Genomic DNA, 24,213 nt, shown 5'->3' with positions numbered 1-24,213 from the left:
GACCTTTCACCCGCGCCCAGCGGCCCCGGGCGGTGGCACAAGGCGGAAGCCATGGCGGAGGCGGCGGCTGCGGCGGGCGGGACGGCCGCGGGCGCGGGCTCCCGGTCCACAACGGACCGGGACCGAGACCGGGATCCGGAGCGGGACCGCGCCGGGCGGAGGCTGCGAGTTCTTTCAGGCCATCTGCTGGGCCGGCCGCAGGAAGCTCTGAGTACCAACGATTGCAAAGCGCGGAGAACCGCGGCGACCGGCACGGCGGCGCCCACTGCCACTCCCGCCGCGCAAGAGTCGGGCACCATCCCCAAGAAGCGGTGAGTGACGTCTCTGTTGAGCCAGACGCTGGTGAGGGACCAGGCCGGGCTTGTGCTGCGGGAGGGCACGGGCGAGGTGGGAAAGGAGGTGACACGGGAAGGGGGAAGGCATTCCGGTCCCTGAAAGTGCGGACCATCTCTTTGAAGAGAGCGTAGATGACAAGCAGGATGAAATGGGTTTTGGTCACTGTTTGAGAGTAATAAACCTGAAGAACTCATATTGGGGAAGGCTTTCAGGGGACCTTTTTTCATGGATTCATAATGCCAGAAATTCATTGTCTGTCTTGAATTAATATTTAGGAAGCCAGCGTCTTCGAATATATAGAAGGGGTTTAATTATGATCCTCCAAGGAAATTAAGTTTGTACCAAATGATGGATCTCTTCAAATTCGCTCTAGCTTGGGTGTGAGGTGGCGGTTCCTGGAAGAAGGTGCAGCTGCTGGTTTCTAGGGTGGATTTCTGCTTAGGGACATGCATTGTTTGAGAGAGGAGGAAATCGAGGGATGGGAAGAAGCAATAAGTAGAAGACACTGCTAGTGACTTAGGGTGTGGTGGTAGCTACTGAGCTCTGGTGTAACCAAAAGCTGAAAGATCCTTGTTTGTGGGTGAGGTTGTTTGTAAGATATCTGAAGACTTTTTAGAGATCTGATAAGCTCTGATGCAAGCCACTAGGAAAAGCTGTTATTTGAGATGTGGCTTTGTCAGCACGGATAAACTTTGAAAGTGAAAAAAAAGTTGTTAATGTTTAATGTGTACTTTCAATGTCAGAGATTGTGCTAAATCTAATTTCTTTTACTCCTCTCCAAACTGTGAGGTAGGTGCAGTTAGCTTTCATTTTATAGATGAAGAAGTAAACAAGATTTAGAAGCCTGCTCTAGGCTTGGCAGGTTCACTGTGGCAGGTTAGTTTTCGAAATCTGGCCAAGTTGACTTTAGGGCCAAATTCTTAAACTGTACTGTTTCTGATGAATTCATTCATTAATTCAATATTCGTGAGTCCTACTACGTACTCACTGTACTAAGAATGTAGAGATTTAAAAATGCAGTATTTACTGGTAAGGAACTGATAACCTAAGAAGATAAAGTTATAATACAGTATGATAAGAAAGTTAGCTGATAACCATAACAAACAGTCACTTAACCCAGTTTTGGGTATTTATTTATTAGGGCGAAGGCTTTCCAGGGTAGGGATTGCCTGAGTAAATCTCGAAGGTTGTTCTGGGAGTAGCCTGGGAGAAAAGCATTCTTAGTGAAAAAGCTGTGTTCATAGGTAAAGCAGTGAGAGGTTGACCTGCTAAGAGTTAAGTGTTGCAGGAAGAGGTGAGAATAGCTTGGGATGAGGAGCGGATAGGCTGGTCTTGTTTACAAGATTTTATGTACAGTAAAATATGATTACATTTACCTTTAGAAAGGTCACACTGGGGATTGAGTTGAAGGTTTAAGCAGTTGAGCATATGGTTTTGGGGAACATAGATTTGAGTTTGAATTTCCACTCCACAATTCCAGCTGCATGACCTTGGGCAAGTTACTTAGCCTCTCTCAGAGCTTTAGACCCCTCATCTGTGAAAATGAGGACAGTAAGTCCTGCTTTGCATTGTTGCTGTGAGAATTGAATAATGTAAAGTGATCAAGTGCTTAGTACAGTGCTGATTTCATAACCCTTCAACAAATGGGAGATGCAGTTTTGATTGAGCCCAAGAGATTTAAAAGAATAAACCATTTATTTAGAAGACTAACATCCCAATGAGAAATGCTGTGATTCTGAACTCGGGCAAAATGCTGGGAGTGGGCAATCTATTTGAAAAAGTATTAGGAGGCAGATTTTCCATAACTTGATTACTGAATGGTAGGGGAGGAAGGAATCAAGGGTCACATTCACATTCTGGCCTCTGGCTTCATTTGAAGTTATATTAGCTGTGATTGGATTTAAAACTTTAAAGTTTTCTAATGGTTTAATGTACATTTATGTCCATTCTTTTGTGTGCATGTGTGTGATTGTACATTTATATGCAGGTTCATACTCTTGAACTAAGTAGAGAGGACAAGTGTTCCTTAAAGTTGGACTTGGGGCCTTTATTTATGGCATTCAGAGAAAAATAGTAATGTTTGGAAGGCACAATGGGGTAACAGATGAGGCTTCCCGCAGCTTAGGGTGACTGGTCTGGGAGGCCTTCTGTAGCTGCTCCATGGACTGAAGGCCCAGCTGCATGTAATCTATGCCATTAACGACCCTGGTGTTTCCTTCAGGATTAGATGTGGTAAAATCTAATCCTGTACAACTATGTTAAAGTTTGAATAATAGGATGAGGGAACACAAAACTTATATCACATGAAGTATCAAAAGCACCTTCACAAGAGTGATCTGCTCAATGTGTTTTTCATGGGACCCAGGTGTCCTTTCTACTTTCTACTGCTTAGCTGGATCTCAGTCTACCAGCACCAGAGCAGAGCCAAAAGGGAAGCAAGTGATGGAGAAGGAAGGAGCCAGTGTGTATTTCTAGTGAAGTGTGAATGTGACTGTATATTGTTATTTTGGAAGGATTTGGTCATGTATGTTATTTGTATAACTCCCTTTCTTTTATTACCTAGGATGATGTCATTGGTTGAAATTCTTTTATTTCATGGCTGGTTATCATCTTGGAATTGCAGGAGTAACTTCTTGAAACTTCATGCTTTCATTCCTCTTACAGGGTAGTCATGTATATATCAATTTACTTAACATTTATAGAGTAGTTGCTTTATGATAGATGTTGTCTTAGGTACTGGAAGTAAAGAGATAATAGTCCTTGGCCTCAAAAAATTCAATCTAGCAAGGGAGGTGTACATTCCAGCACATTTTGAGTAGAGCCAGTGTAGATACAGATGTAGCACAGAGGAAAGAAAGAGTGATATATTCTGTCTAGGGCCTCAGAAGAAGCTTTCTGAAGACGGTTTTAAAATATGGATGGCAGTGTGGCAGGTTGATTTGGTGGTGAGGAGTGTTGGTATTCCAGACAGAAGTCATGGCATATGGCAAAGCAGGAGGGCGGGAAAGTGCACCTTGTATTTAGGTAATTAGACAATTCAGTATTGGTAGAGGTGGGAGTAAGTTAAAAGAGGAGGGCGTGAGCAGGTCATGGAGGCCCTTGGCCTGTAGGTCATCAGTCCTTTCGTTCTTTCACTCATGTATGTGTGAATGTTTGAGTGCTTACTATGCAGCATATAACAGTGAACAAAAACTCTACCCTTGTAGACTTACATTCTGTTTGGAATGGAGATAGTGTAACAGACAAGTAATACAGTATGTCAGATCATCGTGTGACATATAATGAAAAACAATGCAGCGTAGGAGGCGTGGTGATGGAGAGCCCTTAAAGGAATTAAGCTGAGAAGGGATGTGATCAGATTGGATTTGGGTTGGAGAGCAATCACTGCAGCTGCAAGGTTAAGAATGGATTGGAGAAGGATGAGGATGGATATGGGAAGATCCATTCAGGGAGACTGTTAAAGCAGAATACGGGAGAAATACTGAAGGATTAATTCAAGATGATGGCAATGAGAACAGAGAAGCGGATGGGTTTGCATTTTGAAAGTTGGTGCATTAGTTGATATTTAAAACCTGTTACACTTGTCACATGATCTCTTATGAGTAGATTTTAATTACTTCTATCCAAGAACATATATTTTCTTTATTTGAAGTTGTGGAGTAGAGTTTTGAGGATGATGGTTTACTTTTGGACTTCTGTTTTCCTGTAAGTGCCTTATTACTCCATGAACAATTTCTTTCTGCTCTTGGTTCTGAATGCAGTTTTAGATTCCTAAAAATCATAGTAAATGTCAGCCAAATATGTGACATTTTTATGCCTTGGTTTTGAATTTTTTTCAATTTTTTTTAGTTATTATAGTGTTACGAAAAAGGAGGAAAAGAACCCTTGTTCACATGTGTCCCTCCATTACCAGTAACCACTTCCCCAGTTGTAATTTTGACTACAACCTCTTGCGGTTTGCATTAGTCAAAACTGTTCTGTGGTAATTTTTATAGCAGTTGTAAACTCTTATAGTTCAGATCAAAAGAATATCTGATTAAGAAAGCTGTTAATTATGTAATTTACTTGCTCATAGTGTCATTTATATACACCATTCTTTAAAAAATAGTGTATTATTTAACATCTACAAGAACCTTGGTAGATATTTTCCAGAAGGAAAAATTTGAGTTAACTTCTTGTAAATATTTCCCAGAAGGGCATCTTGAAGCCTGTAAGAGCTGATGAATTTCTGCAACAAGGTTATTTGCACAAGTGACCTGACTTACAATTTACTGTCATTTGACAAGCTTAGAGCTTATTTTAGTAATTATGCTGAATGAAATACTTAGCCTACTTTGAGTTCCTAACTAGGAATTCTAGTAATAGTAGTAATAGAACTTTTAATTTGCTTTAATTTGCTTAAGGTATCCTGCTGAGGCCTGTACGTTATCTCATTTAATTTTCACAATAGCTCTGAAAAGGAGGTGATACTATATGTATGTTACAAATGAAGAAGGAGAGACTTAGGGTAGTTGACTTGTCTAAAGTCACACAACTACAAAATAAAAGAGACAGCAATTCAACTCTGATCTGTCTTACCCCACAGGCTGCATTTCTCACCTATGCAGTATTACTGCACTTGACAGTGTTCTCTAGGGGGAAGCTACCTACTTGGTAATCATCAGGTTATTTTGTCATCTAAATTTCAAATCTTTTGTGATTGAATAGATCATGATCGTATACAGTGTCATAATTAAGACAGCATTAGTTTATATTGTACTTATATTATAAAATATGTTTTATATATTTTTATATATTATAAAATATAGATTTCATTTTGATCCTGTCAAAATGAAATTCATAATTTAAGAAAATGTTTAAAAACATAGACCAACCTGTTTCCTTTTGCAAGTGAATTTTGTTGTTTGACCTGTGAAAGAAGATGGTGTCGGGGATAAAAGGGAAAGGAGGACTGTGGGTGACCCTAGATCGGAGGAGAAAGGAGAAGAGAAGTAATGGGGGATTTACTGCCTGGGCATAAATTAACTATCTTTGGATTATAAGTGACTGTGTGTGTATGTGTGTTAGTCACTCATTCGTGTCTGATTCTTTGCGACCCCATGGACTGTAGCCCTCCAGCCTCTTCTGTCCATGGGATTCTCCAGGCAAGGATACTGGAGTGGGTTGCCATTTCCTTCTCCACTATAAGTGAATAAGAAACCCTGAATACTTAACCTCCATGGTTATTTGGTATGATACTTCTCTTAGATTGGAAGTATTATTTTGAGATAGACCCCATCTTCTGTAAGTAGACTTCCTCTTATGTCAGGAAGTTTCTACTATAGAGCTATCACTTCCAGTCACTTAATAAACATATCTAGTAGTAAATTAAGTGATCTTCTTTTAGGCTGCAGAAAAATGAAGTTCTGTTGTAGTCAGATGAGATACTTCATGGAATGCTTTAAAAGCAAGTGCTAAGAACTCCTTTTGGTTTTATTTTCTTACTCTTGAAATAAGATATTAATAATAAACTAATCTTTATCAGATTGGTATGTTAGTTTCAAATCCAAACCAAATCAAACGATTCTGAGTAGAGTTTACTCTCTTTATTTGTTGAGCTTTGCAGTAATATTTAGTTATACCTCTGTCCCACATCTGAGTTCAGAATGAATTGAGAAGTAAGATTCAGAATATAGACAGATGGAGTAAAAATGTCAGCTTTATTACCAATAAAGCTGGTTGGAGTATATGGCTTAGGTCAGGGCTGCCTAATATTTGCCCTGCATTAGTTGTGCTCAGTCACAGGTCACGCTGGACCACTGGTAAGCCTCGTACAGGGCACTGAAAGACTCGAATATAACCTCTCCATAGTGGATATATTGGAGAGGCAGGAAAAGGGCTGACCCCAGGTTCTTCGTGCCTCCTCTCAGAAGCAACTAATCGCGGAAGTCATTCTTCCCATGAGAAAGAGTGATTATATGAGGGCTAGGGAGAGGACAGGATTGTTACCTTTCTGAAGTTCCTCCACACTGGAAGCTGGAGGCTGGAGAATGGAGATTCTCCTGGAATGTTTTTGGAGAAATTGAGGGAAAGGGCTGAAAACTTTTTGGTAAATAAAAGTCTTCCACCTGCATCATTTGCTTGTGTTATCCCCACTGCCTCTTGAATATGTCATAGTGTCCTTGGTAGGGCAGTTTGGGTCCGCCAGCAGGATCTGTCTAAATCAGCCTTTCCAGGCTATCTTTCATTTCCTGATACCTACTGTGTATTCTAGCTGCATACCGGAATTATTGCTGTTCCCAGAATGTGGTCTTCCTTCCCCTTTTCTTTCTTTGATATGTTGGTGTGTCTCCAATATAGTGCACATAGCACTGATGGTTCTGAGATAATTTTGGGGTGGTATAAACTTATCTGGATAGTTATAAATATTTGTATATATACTTATTACTTTTGTTAAACTTTATTGAATTATTACAGATTTATTCTAAAAGTAAATGCAAGAATCTTAGTTTATAGCTTACTTTTTACAAAGTGAACACATCTATCTTACTAGTATTTAGATTAAGAAACAATATTACCAGTACCCCAGAAGCCCTCTTCATGTTCATTTCCAGTGCTGCCTCCCCTCCAGGATAACCGCTACCTTGACTTTTAACACAGTGGCTTGGATTTGCTTGTTTTGGACTTAATATTAATGAAGTATTAATAATATAATGGAATCACATATGTACTCCTTTGTGTTTGGCTTTTTCCTTTCAGTATTATGTTTAATATATTCACACATGTTGATGCTTCTGGTTGTATTTTGTTCATCTTCATTACTGAATAGTATTTCACTGAGTGGATACATGCCATAGGTTATTTGCTCTGGAGCTGACTGTGGCTCAGATCATGAGCTCCTTATTGCCAAATTCAGACTTAAATTGAAGGAAGTAGGGAAAACCACTAGACCATTCAGGTATGACCTAAATCAAATCCCTTATGATTATACAGTGGAAGTGAGAAATAGATTTAAGGGCCTAGATCTGATAGATAGAGTGCCTGATGAACTATGGAATGAGGTTCGTGACATTGTACAGGAGACAGGGATCAAGACCATCCCCATGGAAAAGAAATGCAAAAAAGCAAAATGGCTGTCTGGGGAGGCCTTACAAATAGCTGTGAAAAGAAGAGAACTGAAAAGCAAAGGAGAAAAGGAAAGATATAAGCATCTGAATGCAGAGTTCCAAAGAATAGCAAGGATAGATAAGAAAGCCTTCCTCAGCGATCAATGCAAAGAAATAGAGGAAAACAACAGAATGGGAAAGACTAGAGATCTCTTCAAGAAAATTAGAGATACCAAGGGAACATTTCATGCAAAGATGGGCTCGATAAAGGATAGAAATGGTATGGACCTAACAGAAGTAGAAGATACTAAGAAGAGGTGGCAAGAATACACAGAAGAACTGTACAAAAAAGATCTTCACGACCAAGATAACCACAATGATGTGATCACTCACCTGGAGCCAGACATCCTGGAATGTGAAGTCAAGTGGGCCTTAGAAAGCATCACTACGAACAAAGCTAGTGGAGGTGATAGAATTCCAGTTGAGCTATTTCAAGTCCTGAAAGATGATGCTGTGAAAGTGCTGCACTCAATATGCCAGCACATTTGGAAAACTCAGCAGTGGCTACAGGACTGGAAAAGGTCAGTTTTCATTCCAATCCCAAAGAAAGGCAATGCCAAAGAATGCTCAAATTACCGCACAATTGCACTCATCTCACACACTAGTAAAGTAATGCTCAAAATTCTCCAAGCCAGGCTTCAGCAATACATGAACTGTGAACTTCCAAATGTTCAAGCTGGTTTTAGAAAAGGCAGAGGAACCAGAGATCAAATTGCCAACATCCGCTGGATCATGGAAAAAGCCAGAGAGTTCCAGAAAAAAAACATCTATTTCTGCTTTATTGACTATGCCAAAGCCTTGGACTGTGTGGATCACAATAAACTGTGGAAAATCCTGAAAGAGATGAGAATACCAGACCACCTGACCTGCCTCTTGAGAAACCTGTATGTAGGTCAGGAAGCAACAGTTAGAACTGGACATGGAACAACAGACTGGTTCCAAATAGGAAAAGGAGTATGTCAAGGATGTATATTGTCACCCGGCTTATTTAACTTCTATGCAGAGTACATCATGAGAAACGCTGGACTGGAAGAAGCACAAGCTGGAATCAAGATTGCTGGGAGAAATATCAATAACCTCAGATATGCAGATGACACCATCCTTATGGCAGAAAGTGAGGAGAAACTAAAAGGCCTCTTGATGAAAGTGAAAGTGGACAGTGAAAAAGTTGGCTTAAAGCTCAACATTCAAAAAACGAAGATCATGCCATCTGATCCCATCACTTCAACAGATGGGGAAACAGTGGAAACAGTGTCAGACTTTATCTTTTGGGGCTCCAAAATCACTGCAGATGGTGACCGCAGCCATGAAATTAAAAGACGCTTACTCCTTGGAAGGAAAGTTATGACCAACCTAGATAGCACATTCAAAAGCAGAGACATTATTTGGCAACAAAGGTCCCTCTAGTCAAGGCTATGGTTTTTCCAGTGGTCATGTATGGATGTGAGAGTTGGACTGTGAAGAAAGCTGAGCGCTGAAGAATTGATGCTTTTGAACTGTGGTGTTGGAGAAGACTCTGAGAGTCCCTTGGACTGCAAAGAGATCCAAACAGTCCATTCTAAAGGAGATCAGTCCCGGGTGTTCTTTGGAAGGAGTGATACTAAAGCTGAAACTCCAATACTTTGGCCACCTCATGCAAAGAGTTGACTCTTTGGAAAAGACTGTGATGCTGGGAGGGATTTGGGGCAGGAGGAGAAGGGGACGACAGAGGATGAGATGGCTGGGTGGCATCACTGACTTGATGGACATGAGTCTGATTAAACTCCGGGAGTTGGTGATGGACAGGGAGGCCTGGCATGCTATGATTCACGGGGTCGCAAAGAGTTGGACACGACTGAGCGACTGGACTGAACTGAACTGATGGACATTTAAGTGCCTGCTACTTTAGGTTTGAGTGGTTATTTATTTATTTACAATATGAAGTACAAGTCAACTAGTGATTTTATTGCTGTTACTATATAAAAATAGGCTAAAGTAATTAAAATAGTATTAATATATTCAATTTTCTTAAGTACATCAATTGTCCGTGGTAATAAACAAAATAATCCTAGGTACTAAATCATTCTTATGAACATATTAAATTGAATTTGTAAACACAGTGACCTTAAATATTTGCAGTGTTCAAATAAACGTAATTATGAACTTAAAAGATTTCCACCTAAAACTATAAGTCTAAGTCTGTGACTCAGTTACACATTTTAAATTTGTTACAAGTCAGTTATTCTTACAGGCCAGATGCTGTTAAATTTTGTAAATATGTAAAAGATTGGTTTTTGTTTAGCTTTCTTAAAATTATTAATATCTGACTTTGATTCTGTTAAGCATCTGTATATTAATTCTAGGTCTTTCTGTAGTTGAAGTATGCTTATTCATTAAGGAAAGCTGTTAGAGTTCTAGGTACCTGCAGTGACTTTTGACAAGGGAGTGTTGCTTCTTCAGTGAGATCATCTTCATGCTAAGAAACATACTGTATTGTATATAATATTTGGCCTTGCCAGCCTATCTCAAGTTACTAACCAGATATTTGGGCCAGGATGCTGACCAGGTTCTTGTTAGTAACTTTACTGGGACTCTCCAAACTATTATAGTTGCCATGCCAGTCACCTCATGGCATCAAGTGGGGAGTATTCATATATCTCAGGATCTTGTAACCAAGTAATACAAATTATTTGATTTTTATATTCACAGTTTGCAACTCCCACTCCGATTGATTATGCAGTTGAATTTTGAATTTCTTCTGAAGATGTTTGAACTTTATAGCATCAAGGATATTAAATCCAGCATCAGGGATATTAAAATGACACCCACTTGAATTCTATTCTGTTGTCAACTGAAATTTTGTAAATTACTCTCCACTAGAGCTTTCTGTGATGATGTAGATGTTCTGTGGTCTGCACTGTTCAATATGGTAGCCACTAAGCACATGTGGCCATTAAGCACTTGATATGCAGCTAACGTGACTGAGGAGCCAAGTTTTAAATTTTGTATACTTTTAATTAATTTAAATTTAAATAGGCACATATAGCTAGTGATACATTGGCACAACTGTATTTTGAAACTTAACTCATTACCTGTCCTTTCTTGTTTCCAGTTGAAGTTACTGTTTTGAGTTCTCTTATTTCTCTAAGTGTTAGCCTTACTTTTGAACTTCTTCCCATTCCCCTCCCCCCCACCCCCCAACTTTTAAAAATTGAAGGATGATTGATTTAACAATGTTATATTAGCTTCAGGTATACAACATAGTGATTTGATATTTTTATATATTACAAAATGTTCCACCACGCTAAGTCTACTTACTTGTTACCGTTGTTGTTGGTTAGCCACTAAGTCATGTCCGATTCTTTGTGACCCCATGGACTGTAGCCTGCCAGGCTCCTCTGTCTGTGAGATTTCCCAGGCAAGAATACTGGTGTGGGTTGTCATTTCCTTCTCCAGGGGATCTTCCTGACCCAAGGATCAAACTACCATCTCCTGCATAGGCAGGTGGATTCTTTACTACTGAGCCACCAGGGAAGCCCTCTGTTACCATGGAAAGTTGTTACAATATTATTGACTTATAATCCTTAACTGTACATTACATCTCTGACTTATCTTTTTTATAACTGGAAGTTTGTACTTCTTAATCTCCCTCACGTATTTCACTTATCTCCCCAACCCCCTTCCCCTTGGTAGCCATTACCAGTTTGTTCTCTGTATGAATGAGTCTCATTTTTTCTATTTTATGTTTGTTCATTTGTTTTGTTTTTAGATCCCACATATAAGTGAAATCATACAGTATTTGTCTTTCTCAGTCTGACTTATTTCACATAGCATAGTTCCCTCTAGGCTCATCTGTGTTGTCACAAGCAGCAAGACTTCATTCTGTTTTTAATGGCCAAGTTGACCAGTAATATTCCATTGCATGTATGCCATATATTTTCCTTTCTTCTTCTTTCTTTTTTTTTTTTTAAGAAAAATACGTATTTTATTTCCTTATTTGTTGTATTGCGTCTTGGTTTCAGCACACTGGATCTCTGTTGTGCGTATGGACTCCCTGTTTGTGTTGCGCAGGCCCAGTGGTTGTGGCTCTCGGACCCTGGAGTGCTCAGGCTCAGTAGATGCAGGGTGTGGTCTCAGTTGCTCAGGGGCGTATGGGATCTTAGTTCCCCAACCAGAGATTGAACCCACCCACATCCCCTGCATCACAAGGTGGCTTCTTAACCACTGGACCACCAGGGAAGTCCTCATATATTTTATCACCTCTTCACCTATTGATAGACACTTCCGTATCTCGGGTTTTGTAAATAATGCTACAGGAAGACCCGCTGGAAAAGGACACGCAGTCCACTCCAGTATTCTTGCCTGGAGAATCCCATGGACAGAGGAGTCTGGTGGCTACAGTCAAGGATGTCACAAAGGAGTCAAAGACAACTTAGTGACTAACAACAACAGCAATGTACTTACTACCATTTTGTTCATTGTTTTGGGGGTGTTTTTGGTAGTTTGTTTTTCCTTTCTTCTTTTTGCTCTCCTCTCTTGTGATTTGATGATTGTCTTTAGTGTTACTTCAGATTCCTTTCTCTTTTGTGTGTGTATCTATTACAAATTTTTGGTTTGAGGTTCCTGTGAGATTTATTTGTTTGTGTTTGGTTATACTGGGTCTTTGTTGCAGCATGGGCTCCTCATTGTGGTGTGCAGGCTTCCCTGGTTGCTGCACACAGGCTTTTCTAGTCGGAGCATTCAGCCTCTCTACTTAGGGCACACGGCCTCAGTAGTTGTGGCACGTGGGCGCTGAAGTGTACATGGTCAGCAGTTGACGTGGGTTTCTCTGATTGTGGTGCATGGCTTAGTTACCCTGTGGCATGTGGAATCTTAGTTCCCCAACAGGAGATGGAACCTACGCCCTCTTATTAGAAGGTAGATTCTTAATCACTGGACCACCAGGGAAATCCCCCATGAGACACATATATAGCACTTCACTTGGTGATTTTAAGTTGTTGGTCTCTGAATTTCAAACGTATTTTAACAGTTCTGCGATTTTACCGCCTCCCCCATTTTTAATTTTGACATCATATGTTATTCTTTTTGTGGATACACACTGTAATGTAGATACAGATGATTTTTGCTACTTTTGTCTTTTAACCTTCTGGTTAGCTTTATAAGTGGTTGATCTACTATCTTTACTGTATAATTGCCTTTACCAACGAGGTTTTTCCTTTTGCATTGAATACTTTGCTTTTTTTTTTTTTTTCCTGGCCATGCCACATGGCATGAAGGATCTTAGTTCCCCAACCAGGAGTTGAGCCCATCACCTTGCAGTGGAAACACAGAATCTTAACTGCTGGACTGCCAGAGAAGGCCCAGTGCTTTTCGTGTTTCTAGTTGTGGCCTTTAATTTTCTGCTTAGAGAAGTTCCTTTAACATTTCTTACAAAGCTGGTATCATGGTGCTAAACTCGTACCTTTTTGCTTGTTTGTAAAATTATTAGTCTCTCTTTCAAATCTGAATGAAAGGTTTTTCAGGGAGAGTATTCTTGGTCTAGGTTTTCTCCTTTTATCACTTTAAATATGTATCATACCACTGCCTTCTGGCCTGTAGAGTTTCTACTGAAAAGTCAGCTGATAGCTTTATGGGAGTTCCTCTGTCCATAACTTATTGCTTTCCCCTTGCTGTTTTTTTTTAATATTCTCTCTTCTTTAGTTTTAATTTTTGCCATTTTAATTACAGTGAGTCTTGGCATAGTCCTTTTTGGTTTGGTCATATTTGGGACTGTCTGTGCTTCCTAAACCTGAATATTTGTTTCCTGTCCCAGGTTAGGGAAGTTTTGAATATATTCTGTGCCCCTTTCTGTCTTCAGAGACAGCTATAATGCAATGTTAGTACACTTGATCGGAGAAGGCGATGGCACCCCACTCCAGTACTCTTGCCTGGAAAACCCCATGGACGGAGGAGCCTGGTGGGCTGCAGTCCATGGGGTCGCTGAGGTTCGGATACGACTGAGCGACTTCACTTTCACTTTTCAGTTTCATGCATTGGAGAAGGAAATGGCAACCCACTCCAGTGATCTTGCCTAGAGAATCCCAGGGACGGCGGAGCCTGGTGGACTGCCGTCTATGGGGTCGCACAGAGTCGGACACGACTGAAGCAACTTAGCAGCAGCAGCAGCAGTACACTTGATATTGTTCTAGAGATCTCTTAAATAAACTGCACTCTTTTTTTTTTTTTTTTAATGCATTTTTCTTCTTTCTGTTCAGCTTAGGTGATTTCCACTGCTCTGTCTTGTAGTTTGTTGATCTGTTCCTCTGTATTGATTCTAGTGTACTTTAAATTTTTAGTTATTGTATGTTTTTATTTTTGGTTCTTTGTTTTCTCTTTGTTAAACTTTTCACTGTGTTCATTCTTCTAAGTTTGTTGAGCATTTATATGATCATTACCTTGAACCTTATTGAGTAGATTGCTTATCTCCACTTTGTTTAGTTCTTCTGGGATTTCAACTTGTTACTTTGTTTGAATATATTCTCTGTTTCCTTTTTCTGCCTCATTCCTGTGCAGCCCGCTGTGTATTGGCCTCAGAAGTCCTTGGGCTGGTGCCTGTCCACTGGTTGTACTAGCCCCAAGTGCCAGTATGCTAGAGGGAGGAATCCAGAATGGCACTTTGCAGTGCTGTTGTTTTCCTGGTAGAATGAGCTATCAAAATATTGCACCAGTGTCTGTTCCCAGGGCGAGTCCCAGTTGTCTCCTACCTCTCCCAGGAAGCTTTGCCAAGATTAGCAAGCAGGTCTAACCCAAGTCTGCTTTCAAATTTCTGCCTGTGTGCTGGGACTAAGAGTGTGTGAGACTTTGCATGCGCCCCTCGAGAGTGGAGTCTGTGTTCCTATCGCCCTCCAGCTGTCCTGTGTGCAAGTCCCACTGGCTTTCCAAGCCAGCCATCCTGGGGGCTCGTTTTCCCAGCGCAGGGCCCCAGGCTGGGAAGTCCAATGTGGGCCCCAAACCCCTCAGGCCTTGAGGAGGACCTCTCCGTGGATTCCATTATCCTTCTGATCATGGATTGCCTGTCTGGGCTTGTGGGTCTTGAGTATAAAATGTCTCTGCCCCACTTACCTGTCTTATGGTTCCTTCTTCATATCCAAAGTTACAGGAAACCTTTTCTGCATCATAGATAGTTGCTCTGTATATAGTTGTAATTTTGGTATTCCTTTGGGAGAAGATTAGCTCAGGGTCTTCCTACTTTGCCATCAAGGCCATGCCCCTCTTTTCACTCTTTTTTTTTTTTTTTTTGGATAAAGAATGATTTATTAACCAAGATGCAAAGAGCACTAACTATAAAGGATAATATACATTAATTTACATTGACACTAACAACTTCTGGGGCTTCCCAGGTGGCGCCAGTAGTAAAGAACCTGCCTGCCACTCTTTTAAGATTAAACTCTCTTTTGAATTAATTTATTCAAATTAATAATTCTATGATCCCTCTGCTGCTTTTGTACCTGTTTATATCATCTGATCCTCATAATCACACATTTTATAGATTAGTAACTGTAGACACTTGCCAGAAAATAGTCACTTGTTAGCTAGTAAGAGTAAAGCTTAGGTCTGAGTCCAGATCTTTTCTCTCGAATCTAGAGCTTTTTTCGTGATTCTGTACTGATATTACCAAGTTGTGCTCGTTTTTTCTTCACAATCTTCCTCACACTCATATTTGCACATTAAGCAAGTATTTATCAGTCACTTGTGTTCTAGGTCCTTGGGCTGTATCAGTCAACAAAATGGACAAAAATTTTTGCCCTCATGAAGTTTACACTTTAATGAGTGAAATGGGTAATTATGTTTAGTTAAACTGTGAAGTCTTGTAGAAGATAAGTACTGTGGAAAAAAGAAAAAAGTGGAGCAGAGTTAGGAGGTAGGGTTCAGATTTTAATAGGATGTTATTGGAGAACATGGCATTTGAACAGATATTTGAAGATGACAGAATTTAGCGGTATTCATGTCTAGTCAGATGAGCATTCCTGGCAGAAGAGCAGTGCGTGCAGACACCCTAGGGGAGGTGCACACGTGTCACGTTTGGAGAGCACACTGAGACTGCTGTAGCCAACGTCACGTCACGAGGAACATCCTGCCTCCAACCACTGTTTAAAGTCTGCACCTTTAAAATCTTGACTTCTAATTTTCCTATCTCTTTTGTTTTAGGCAAGGTCTCTTACTCACATTATATTTTCTGACTTCCACATCTCGTACCATTCTCTGGAAAACCTTTGTGTATTTGACACTAGGCTTCAGGATTATTGTTTTGGGGATCTTTTCGTTTTTGAGAATTGAGGAAAGGGCACACTGGGTTTGTTACCTCTTCCCCATGATTTCTCATATGAACAGTAATTCTAAAAAAATACTGTTAAGTATCACGCAACGTAACATGTAGTTCTGGAGCTTTTACTTTGACCAAAAATGAAGAATTGGACATTATTGGAATCCTAGGAGAATGACTGCTGTCATGTTTGAGCTGATTTCAATCTTATAGTTTAAGAAAGCAACTTTCTAGAAATTCAGATAAAAAGAAATTATATGTTTTGTCCTGGGTTGCTAAGGAGAAACCAAAACATGACCATAGGAAGCCTAGGAAACTTTTCTTAACTCTGGTTCTCTGAGGTAATGAGGAGGAGAGAGATGTGAAGCAACTAGCTTAGATGTGCAAATTTAAACTGCTTATGGTTATCAGTAAATACTGTCTGAAAAAAAGTGAAAGTGTTCGTCACTTAGGCCATACTTACTCAGTTGGCTCGTACTTACTGTTTGGGCAAATCCCTCTATATGAGGAGATACGCTTTAAGGATTATACTGTCAGCAGTTTCCTTTTTCTCCCAACATATTATTTTGAAAAAATTTAAACATACTGCGAAGTTGAAATCACAGCTTGATAGTTAAGGAGTGTTGGAGTCAGAAGACCAAGACTTAAGTCCTCATTGTGAAGTGTCCTGTTTATGTGACCCTGGAAAACTTACTGGCTCTCAGCCTGTTTTCTCATGACTTAAATAGAGATAATAACGCCTACATCATTGGATTGAGGTGAGAAGGAAATGAGATAATTATTAGGACTTCCCCTGTGGCTCAGATGGTAAAGCGTCTGCCTCCAATACAGGAGACCCGGGTTCAATCCGTGGGTCAGGAAGATCCTCTGGAGAAGGAAATGGCAACCCACTCCAGTAATCTTGCCTGGAAAATCCCATGGATGGAGGCTACAGTCCATGGGGTCGCAAAGGGTTGGACACGACTGAACGACTTCATTTCACTTGGGAAAGTTTAGCTTTACAGCATTATGTGGGAGAAGGCACTGGCAACCCACTCCAGTACTCTTGCCTGGAGAATCCCATGGACAGAGGAGCCTGGTGGGTTGCAGTCCATGGGATCCCGAAGAGTTGGACACGACTCAGCGACTTCACTTTCACTTTTCACTTTCATGCATTGGAGAAGGAAATGGCAACCCACTCCAGTGTTCTTGCCTGGAGAATCCCAGGGATGGGGGAGCCTGGTGGGCTGCCGTCTATGGGGTCGCATGGAGTCGGACACGGCTGACGTGACTCAGCAGCAGCATTAGGCGATACTATTACTACTGAAGTAAATTGTATAGAAAGGAGTAATAGGACCTTGTGCTGAAATAGTTTCTGAAGGTGGAAACACAGCAAGCAGTAGGAAGTCCTCAGTGGAGACCATGGCATTTTAATAGCAAAAACAGATTTCTAATAAATGTCACTTTATGCATTAAAGGTGGAAACAGTGACACTTTATTTTGCTGGGCTCCAAAATCACCGCAGATGGTGACGGCAGCCATGAAATTAAAAGACGACTGCTCCTTGGAAGAAAAACAATGGCCAGCCTAGACAGCATATAAAAAGCAGAGACATTACTTTGCTGACCAAGTTCCGTCTATCAAAGCTTTGGTTTTTCCAGTAGTCATGTATGGATGTGAGAGTTGGATCATAAAGAAAGCTGAGTGCCAAAGAATTGATGCTTTTGAACTGTGGTGTTGGAGAAGACTCTTGAGAGTCCCTTGGAGGCTGCAAGGAGATCCAACCAGTCCATCCTAAAGGAAATCAGTTCTGAATATTCATTGGAAGGACTGATTCTGAAGCTGAAACTCCAATACTTTGGCCACCTGATGCGAAGAACTGACTTATGGGAAAAGACCCTGGTGGTAGGAAAGATTGAGGCAGGAAGAGAAGGGGAAGATAGAGGATGAGAAGATTGGATGGCATCACCAACTCGATGGACATATGTTTGAGTAAGCTCTGGGAATTGGTGATGGACAGGAAAGCCTGGCATGCTGCATTCCATGGGGTCACAAAGAGTAGGACACTACTGAACGATGGAACTGACTGATGCATTAGAGAGGAAAGGAAGAAGCCGAAGAGTAGAGAGCATCAGCAGTTTCTCATGCTACATGGGAAGCTGCTGGTCAGGGTCATGCACATGTTGGTCACCCTTGAGCTCTTCTCACTTCGCAGCTTTTTTCCATTGCTCTTAGGAGTCATGGCCCACTGCTGCTTCTACTTGGTATGTGGCCTTGGAATATATTGGAATGTGAACAAAGGTATTATTCTGAAGACAAATTATCTGATAAATCATTGTCTTAATTTTTATGCTTTGTAACCCTTTTAATATGTATTAACTAGGAAAATTTCCATAAGAGATCAACTTTGCAGAATTTGGATCAGTAAATATTGTCTCTGTATAGCTTTCATTCCCCCTTCCAGCGTAACCCATTGTAAAACTTGGATATAGATCTGTCCACCTCCTCTGTCCTGTAACCAAATCTCCGTTTCCTGTTCTCCCTTCTCCTGTCTTCCACAGAGGGAATGCCCCCACTTTGTCCTCTTGCTGCCCTATTTTGTTACAAAACTCTCCTCAGGTCGATCCTCTCCTATAATGGAGTGAGTGTAAGGTTTTTCTTTTTTGCTCCTTTCCTTCAATTCCAGTCCCTTCTGATTTTGATAGTTTGGGTGAGAGCAACTTGGTTTTAAATCATTTGTATTATTACTGGCTATATTCCCCATACTGTACATTTCATACCTGTGACTCATTTATTTTGTAACTAGAAGTTTGTACCTCTTAATCTCCCTCACCTGTTTCTCATCCCTCCATCCATCTCCCCTCTGACAACCACCTGTTTGTTCTCTGTACCCATGACTCTGTTGCTGTGACTTTATTTGTTTTGTCTTTTAGATTCCCACATATAAGTGAAATCATACAGTATTTGTCTTTCTCTGACTTATTTCACTTAAGATAATACCCTCTAGGTCTGTGCATGTTGCTGCAGATAGCAAGATTTCATTCTATTTTGTGGCTGAATTATATTCCATTATATGTATGTCAGTCACGTCTCTGTAGGTGTTGGCTACAATTTTGGCTATTATAAATAATAATGCAGTGAACATACATTATTGTAAACAATGCAGTGAAACATCTTTTTTCAAATTAGTGTTTTTATTTTCTTTGGATAAATATTTAGGAGTAGAATTTTAGGAGCATATGGTAATTCTATTTTTATTTTTTTTGAGGAACTTCCACACTGTTTTCCATAATGGCCACACCATTTATATTCCTACCAACACTGCATAAGGGTTCCCTTTTCTCCACATCAGGACTCTGATTTTAAAATGAACACCTAAGGTAATATTTATACTCCCAAGAAGTTTGAGAACCTCTATGATTGTGATTGGGTCCAGATTTTAGTATTTCCTTTTCTCTCCCCTAAACTTTGTGGTGTTCATTTTTTTCTGTGGGTTTGCCAGAAGCAAAGATAACAATTCCAACTACTTGTCATTTAAAGTAGAAGGGGCTGCTGCTTATTATTGTTACTATTTTAAGTTTAAAAAAAAAAACACTTTTTACAGCTAGAATACCACATATATCAAGCAGATGTGGACTCCAGTCTTGGCCTTTTGAAGGTCTTGTCAAGGTATTGAGTTGTCCCCTGGAGGACAGCGAAGAAAGGAAACTCAGAGGCTTGGTTTTCATGGTAAAATGACATACAGATTTTTAGAGACATTCATACTGTCTTGTTTGGTTTTATAGTTTTTGCAAAAATGAAAGGCTGTAGCATAAATGGCCTTTGGTCACTTACAGGTTGGTCAGTATAATAAGCTTGTGATAAAGTTCCTCTTCTATTTTCTAGCAAACTGGAGAGAGCAACGAAAGTTAAGTGACATTTTCCTAGCTCATTGTAGAGAAATTCTGGAATTGATTACCTAAATTGCCACATTGATTAGATCACAAGTGGACAGTGGATAAAACAAATTTGAAGTATAGTTCAGGGAGCACACATAATCAAGGGAAGTATATCTTTGTTCTTTGTCTTTTGCTGAGACAATTTCCTGATACAGATTTGGGCTGTTTTCCTCAGTTACATAGACCGATACATGGAGAGTGAACAGTAGAATGATCGTGCCTTTCCAGGTCTTCAGAATGGCAGATAGCAAGTTTGCGTGTATGTGTGCGCGCTGCTGCTGCTGCTAAGTCGCTTTAATCGTGTCTTGACTCTGCGGCCCTACGGACTGTACCCCACCAGACTCCTCTGTCAGTGGGATTCTCTAGGCAAGAGTACTGGAGTGGGTTGCCAGACCCTCTAGGACAAAATACTTGGAAATTATACTACCATAGGTATGAATGACTGATAGTCTGTGTTTCCATTTTCAATATGGAAATGAAAGAATTCAACAAATTGAAACAATTCAAACAAATTGAAACAATTCAATTCAAACAATAATGAATTTCCAGTTGGTAGAATATGGTAGGGTACAAAAGGAGTACTCAAGGCTGTATATTGTCACCCTGTTTATTTAACTTATACGCAGAGTACATCATGAGAAACGCTGGGCTGGAGGAAGCACAAGCTGGAATCAAGATTGCTGGGACAAATATCAATAACCTCAGATATGCAGATGACACCACCCTTATGGCAGAAAGTGAGGAGGAACTAAAAAGCCTCTTGATGAAAGTGAAAGAGGAGAGTGAAAAAGTTGCCTTAAAGCTCAACATTTAGAAAACTAAGATCATGGTATCTGGTCCCATCACCTCATGGGAAATAGATGGGGCAACAGTGGAAACAGTGTCAGACTTTATTTTTTGGGGCTCCAAAATCACTGCAGATGGTGATTGCAGCCATGAAATTAAAAGACGCTTACTCCTTGGAAGGAAAGTTATGACTAACATAGATAGCATATTCAAAAGCAGAGACATTACTTTGCCAACAAAGGTCCGTCTAGTCAAGGCTATGGTTTTTCCTGTGATCATGTATGGATGTGAGAGTTGGACTGTGAAGAAGGCTGAGCGCTGAAGAATTGATGCTTTTGAACTGTGATGTTGGAGAAGACTCTGAGAGTCTTCTCAAGAAGATCCAAACAGTCCATTCTAAAGGAGATCAGTCCTGGGTGTTCTTTGGAAGGAATGATGCTAAAGCTGAAACTCCAGTACTTTGGCCACCTCATGCAAAGAGTTGACTCATTGGAAAAGACTCTGATGCTGGGAGGGATTGGGGGCAGGAGGAGAAGGGGACGACAGAGGATGAGATGGCTGGATGGCATCACTGACTCGATGGACGTGAGTTTGAGTACACTCCAGGAGTTGGTGATGGACAGGGAGGCCTGGCGTGCTGCGATTCATGGGGTTGCAAAGAGTTGGACACGACTGAGCGACTGAACTGAACTGAACAAGACAAGTGTGGGGGTAAGGAAACATATCCAAGGAGACTGCAATGAATAATGAATCCAGGTTCGCTCGAGGGGTGACGCTGGCCTTGCTTTATTTACCCCAGGCCTCTTTGTGCCTCTAAGGATTTCCCCCACAACTGTATATTTCTTTTTCCTCTATTCATTAATTTATATCGAGTATAATAGGAATTGGACATTAGGGACATTAACTTTTGGCCTTTGAATTCAGGTCTTAAAAAGTTGCTTCATAGTACCAGAGTCTTGCAAACTTTATATAAAAAGAGTTGACTGTAGGAAATTAAATATGTATGTGATTTGCTGTATATTTGATGCTGACTCATTTGTAATGGAATTCTGTCATTTAAAAAGAAAACTGCAACTTGTAGAGATTGCTAAGTAAACCAGCAATGAGTTTTATAATGAACCATCATGGAATTTCTGTATGTATGTCAAAGGAAGGATTGTTTTCTTGGAACATAGAGAACTGCACTGAGACTCAAAGGATTGAGCTACGTATTTGCTTCAGGTTCAGAGTTGTGGCAATCACACTTTTTAAGTTCATGGCATTTGCCTATGAACAATTGTGAGAACTCTTATCTTTATTTCCTCAGTCTCTGATTTCTAATCCCATCTCCCCTTTCCCACGGGTACTCTTGAATATTCTTAAATATGTGTATATATGTTTTATAAAATATGTAACATTATTTAGTGTGTGTATTTTTAATTTGCCTAAATGGTGTTATGCTATAGATCATATTGTTTCTCCTTTTGCATTCACTACTGTTAAAAAAACCTTCATATTTCTGTATATATTGAGTGTATCTGTGTACCTCTCTGCTTCTCATTGCTGCATAGTATTGGGTTGGCCAAAAGGTTCGTTCAGGTTTTTCCATTAGTATCTTACAGGAAAAACTGAACAGACTTTCTGGCCAACTCAATATTTCAGGGCATTTACTTACTACTCACTCATTTTGCCAGTGGTTGCCTCCAGCTATTCTTACAAATAATACTCTGGAGACTATATCACACATGTTTCCTGATGGAACTATGTGTGAATTCCTCCCCAAAGTATACCCAGGGGTTGTATAGCTGAGCCATGAAAATGACATTACATACAAAAAGTTAGCACACCATTGCTCTATGGAGTGGTTTACCAGTAATGCTTACTAGTTCCTCTTTTCCATGTTCTTGCTGACAACTTCCTGTGTCCAAAATCTTAATCCCATTTACACTATCACACAGGCTAAAGTTATAAAACTGACTCATTACATGGAGGGGCCAGATTTTTATTATGGCAGGTAAAGTTTTAATTTAGGGTATATTATAGGAAGATTGAAATTCATATTGAAGTTCAAAGGGTTGCATGATAATATCCAGGCTTTGCAAGGAGAACGCACTGTTATCTTGTTGACCTGTTCAGAAACCTGATCTTCTTAGGGTCCCAGAATTAATTGTACTTAGATAGTTTGACTTGTGTTAACTTCCTTCACTAGTGACCAAAAGTTGAAGTGCCAGTAGATAACTCATGATGAAAAAATTGTCAAGCCTCCTGGCCACTTCAGTAGGCCAGTTTTTCTCTGTAGGAAATAGAAGTATAGTTAGAAGAGTTAATGAGTTTTATATCAGGGCAAGAGGAAATATTTTGTGGTTCAGGTATTTGACAGTATTAGGCTTTCAAAGTCTGATGGCATTTATCTTTTTAAGTTAAATTTTTTTAACAGTCTTAGAACTGGGAGATTTGTAGCAGTGTAAATTAAGTGGTGGTTACCTACATTTTCTATTTGATTTTTTTCTGTTCTTTTTTGTGGTTTTTTCCTGGTGGCTCAGCGGTAAAGAATCCTCCTGCCAATGCAGGAGACCCGGGTTCGATCCCTGGGTGAGGTAGATCCCCTGGAGAAAGAAATGGCAACCCACTCCAGTATTCTTGCCTGGGAAATCCCATGGACAGAGGAGCCTGGGGTCTACAGTCCATGGGGTCACAAAGAGTCGATATGACTTAGTGAATTAACAGTTCTTTTTTGTAAAGGGGCTTGCATTTTATAGTACATAAATTATTATACTTATAGCTAAGCTGCTGCTGCTAAGTCACTTCAGCTCTGTCTGACTCTGTGCAACCCCATAGACGGCAGCCCACCAGGCTCCTCTGTCTGTGGGATTCTTCAGGCAAGAATACTGGAGTGGGTTGCCATTTTCTTCTCCATATAGCTAAGCTACTTAGATTAATAATTATTTGAATGGGGGGAGAAGGAAATGGCAACCCACTCCAGTATTCTTGCCTGGAGAGTCCCAGGGACAGAGGAGCCTGGTGAGCTGCCCTCTATGGGATCTCACAGTCGGACATGACTGAAGGGACTTAGCAGCAGCAACATTTGAAAGGGGATTAGTTGCACTCTTAGATCTAGACAATAAGCATCGTAAATAGTTGTATGGGTGTTTTGCTATTGAGTTTTTAGAAATAATTTTGTAGGACTTGTAGACTAAATATTAACATGATTTTAAATGTGTTGTAAATCATATACATTTTAAATTAAATTTACAAGTAAATGGTGTTCTGCAGATTTCTCCCCTCATTAGGCCTTTATATTTTTAATGGGACCTCAGCTTCAATTTTTTAAAATAAAACCTACTAGGAATAAAAAATAAAGGTTACAGATAATCTTTACCTACACCGAATATAGATCCTGTGTAAAGTAGGAATATTCATCAACCAATTGTATCATGTACTGAACTTGCATGAATGAAATAATTTCTGATTTTTATTAAAAAAAAGAGAAGCTAGTAGGAATATGTTTCATTTATAGGTTTTTTTGGTAACATCTTTTCAGGGAAATATTTATTAAATCTTGGTATCTTTCTCAACACTTATCTTTTACTTCACTTTCATGATTTTCTTTAGATTATTTGGGTTTTAAAATAATTAAACACATTACCAGGTAAGGATTTTAACTAGTATAAAAATAACCTTGAAAGACTAAAAAAAATTTTTAACATCTTAATATTATAATACATGTGGAATTGATTTGAATTTAACTGATCCTGAGCTTGGTTAGTTA

The 24,213-nt window shown here is 39.9% G+C and overlaps 1 protein-coding gene across 5 annotated transcripts in view; it reads left to right on the top strand.

Moving 5' to 3' along the window:
- Positions 1-20: 20 nt before the first annotated feature.
- Positions 21-24,213, top strand: part of AGPS (alkylglycerone phosphate synthase) — a 133,845-nt gene continuing 109,652 nt past the window's right edge. For 4 of the 5 annotated variants that reach the window (XR_011569336.1, XR_011569335.1, XM_070798940.1 and 1 more), the window contains exon 1: positions 21-311. Coding sequence is in view for 3 of the 5 variants with exons in the window: in XM_070798940.1 (XP_070655041.1) it covers positions 52-311 (260 nt within the window). In the remaining 2 variants the exon portion in view is untranslated. The remainder of the gene's footprint in view (positions 312-24,213) is intronic. The other variant, XM_070798934.1, reaches the window with a different exon arrangement.

This window comes from Bos indicus, chromosome 2, assembly GCF_029378745.1.
Source record: "Bos indicus isolate NIAB-ARS_2022 breed Sahiwal x Tharparkar chromosome 2, NIAB-ARS_B.indTharparkar_mat_pri_1.0, whole genome shotgun sequence".
In the NCBI taxonomy this organism is placed as follows: Eukaryota; Metazoa; Chordata; class Mammalia; order Artiodactyla; family Bovidae; genus Bos; species Bos indicus.
This window is presented reverse-complemented; position numbering and strand designations above follow the sequence as displayed.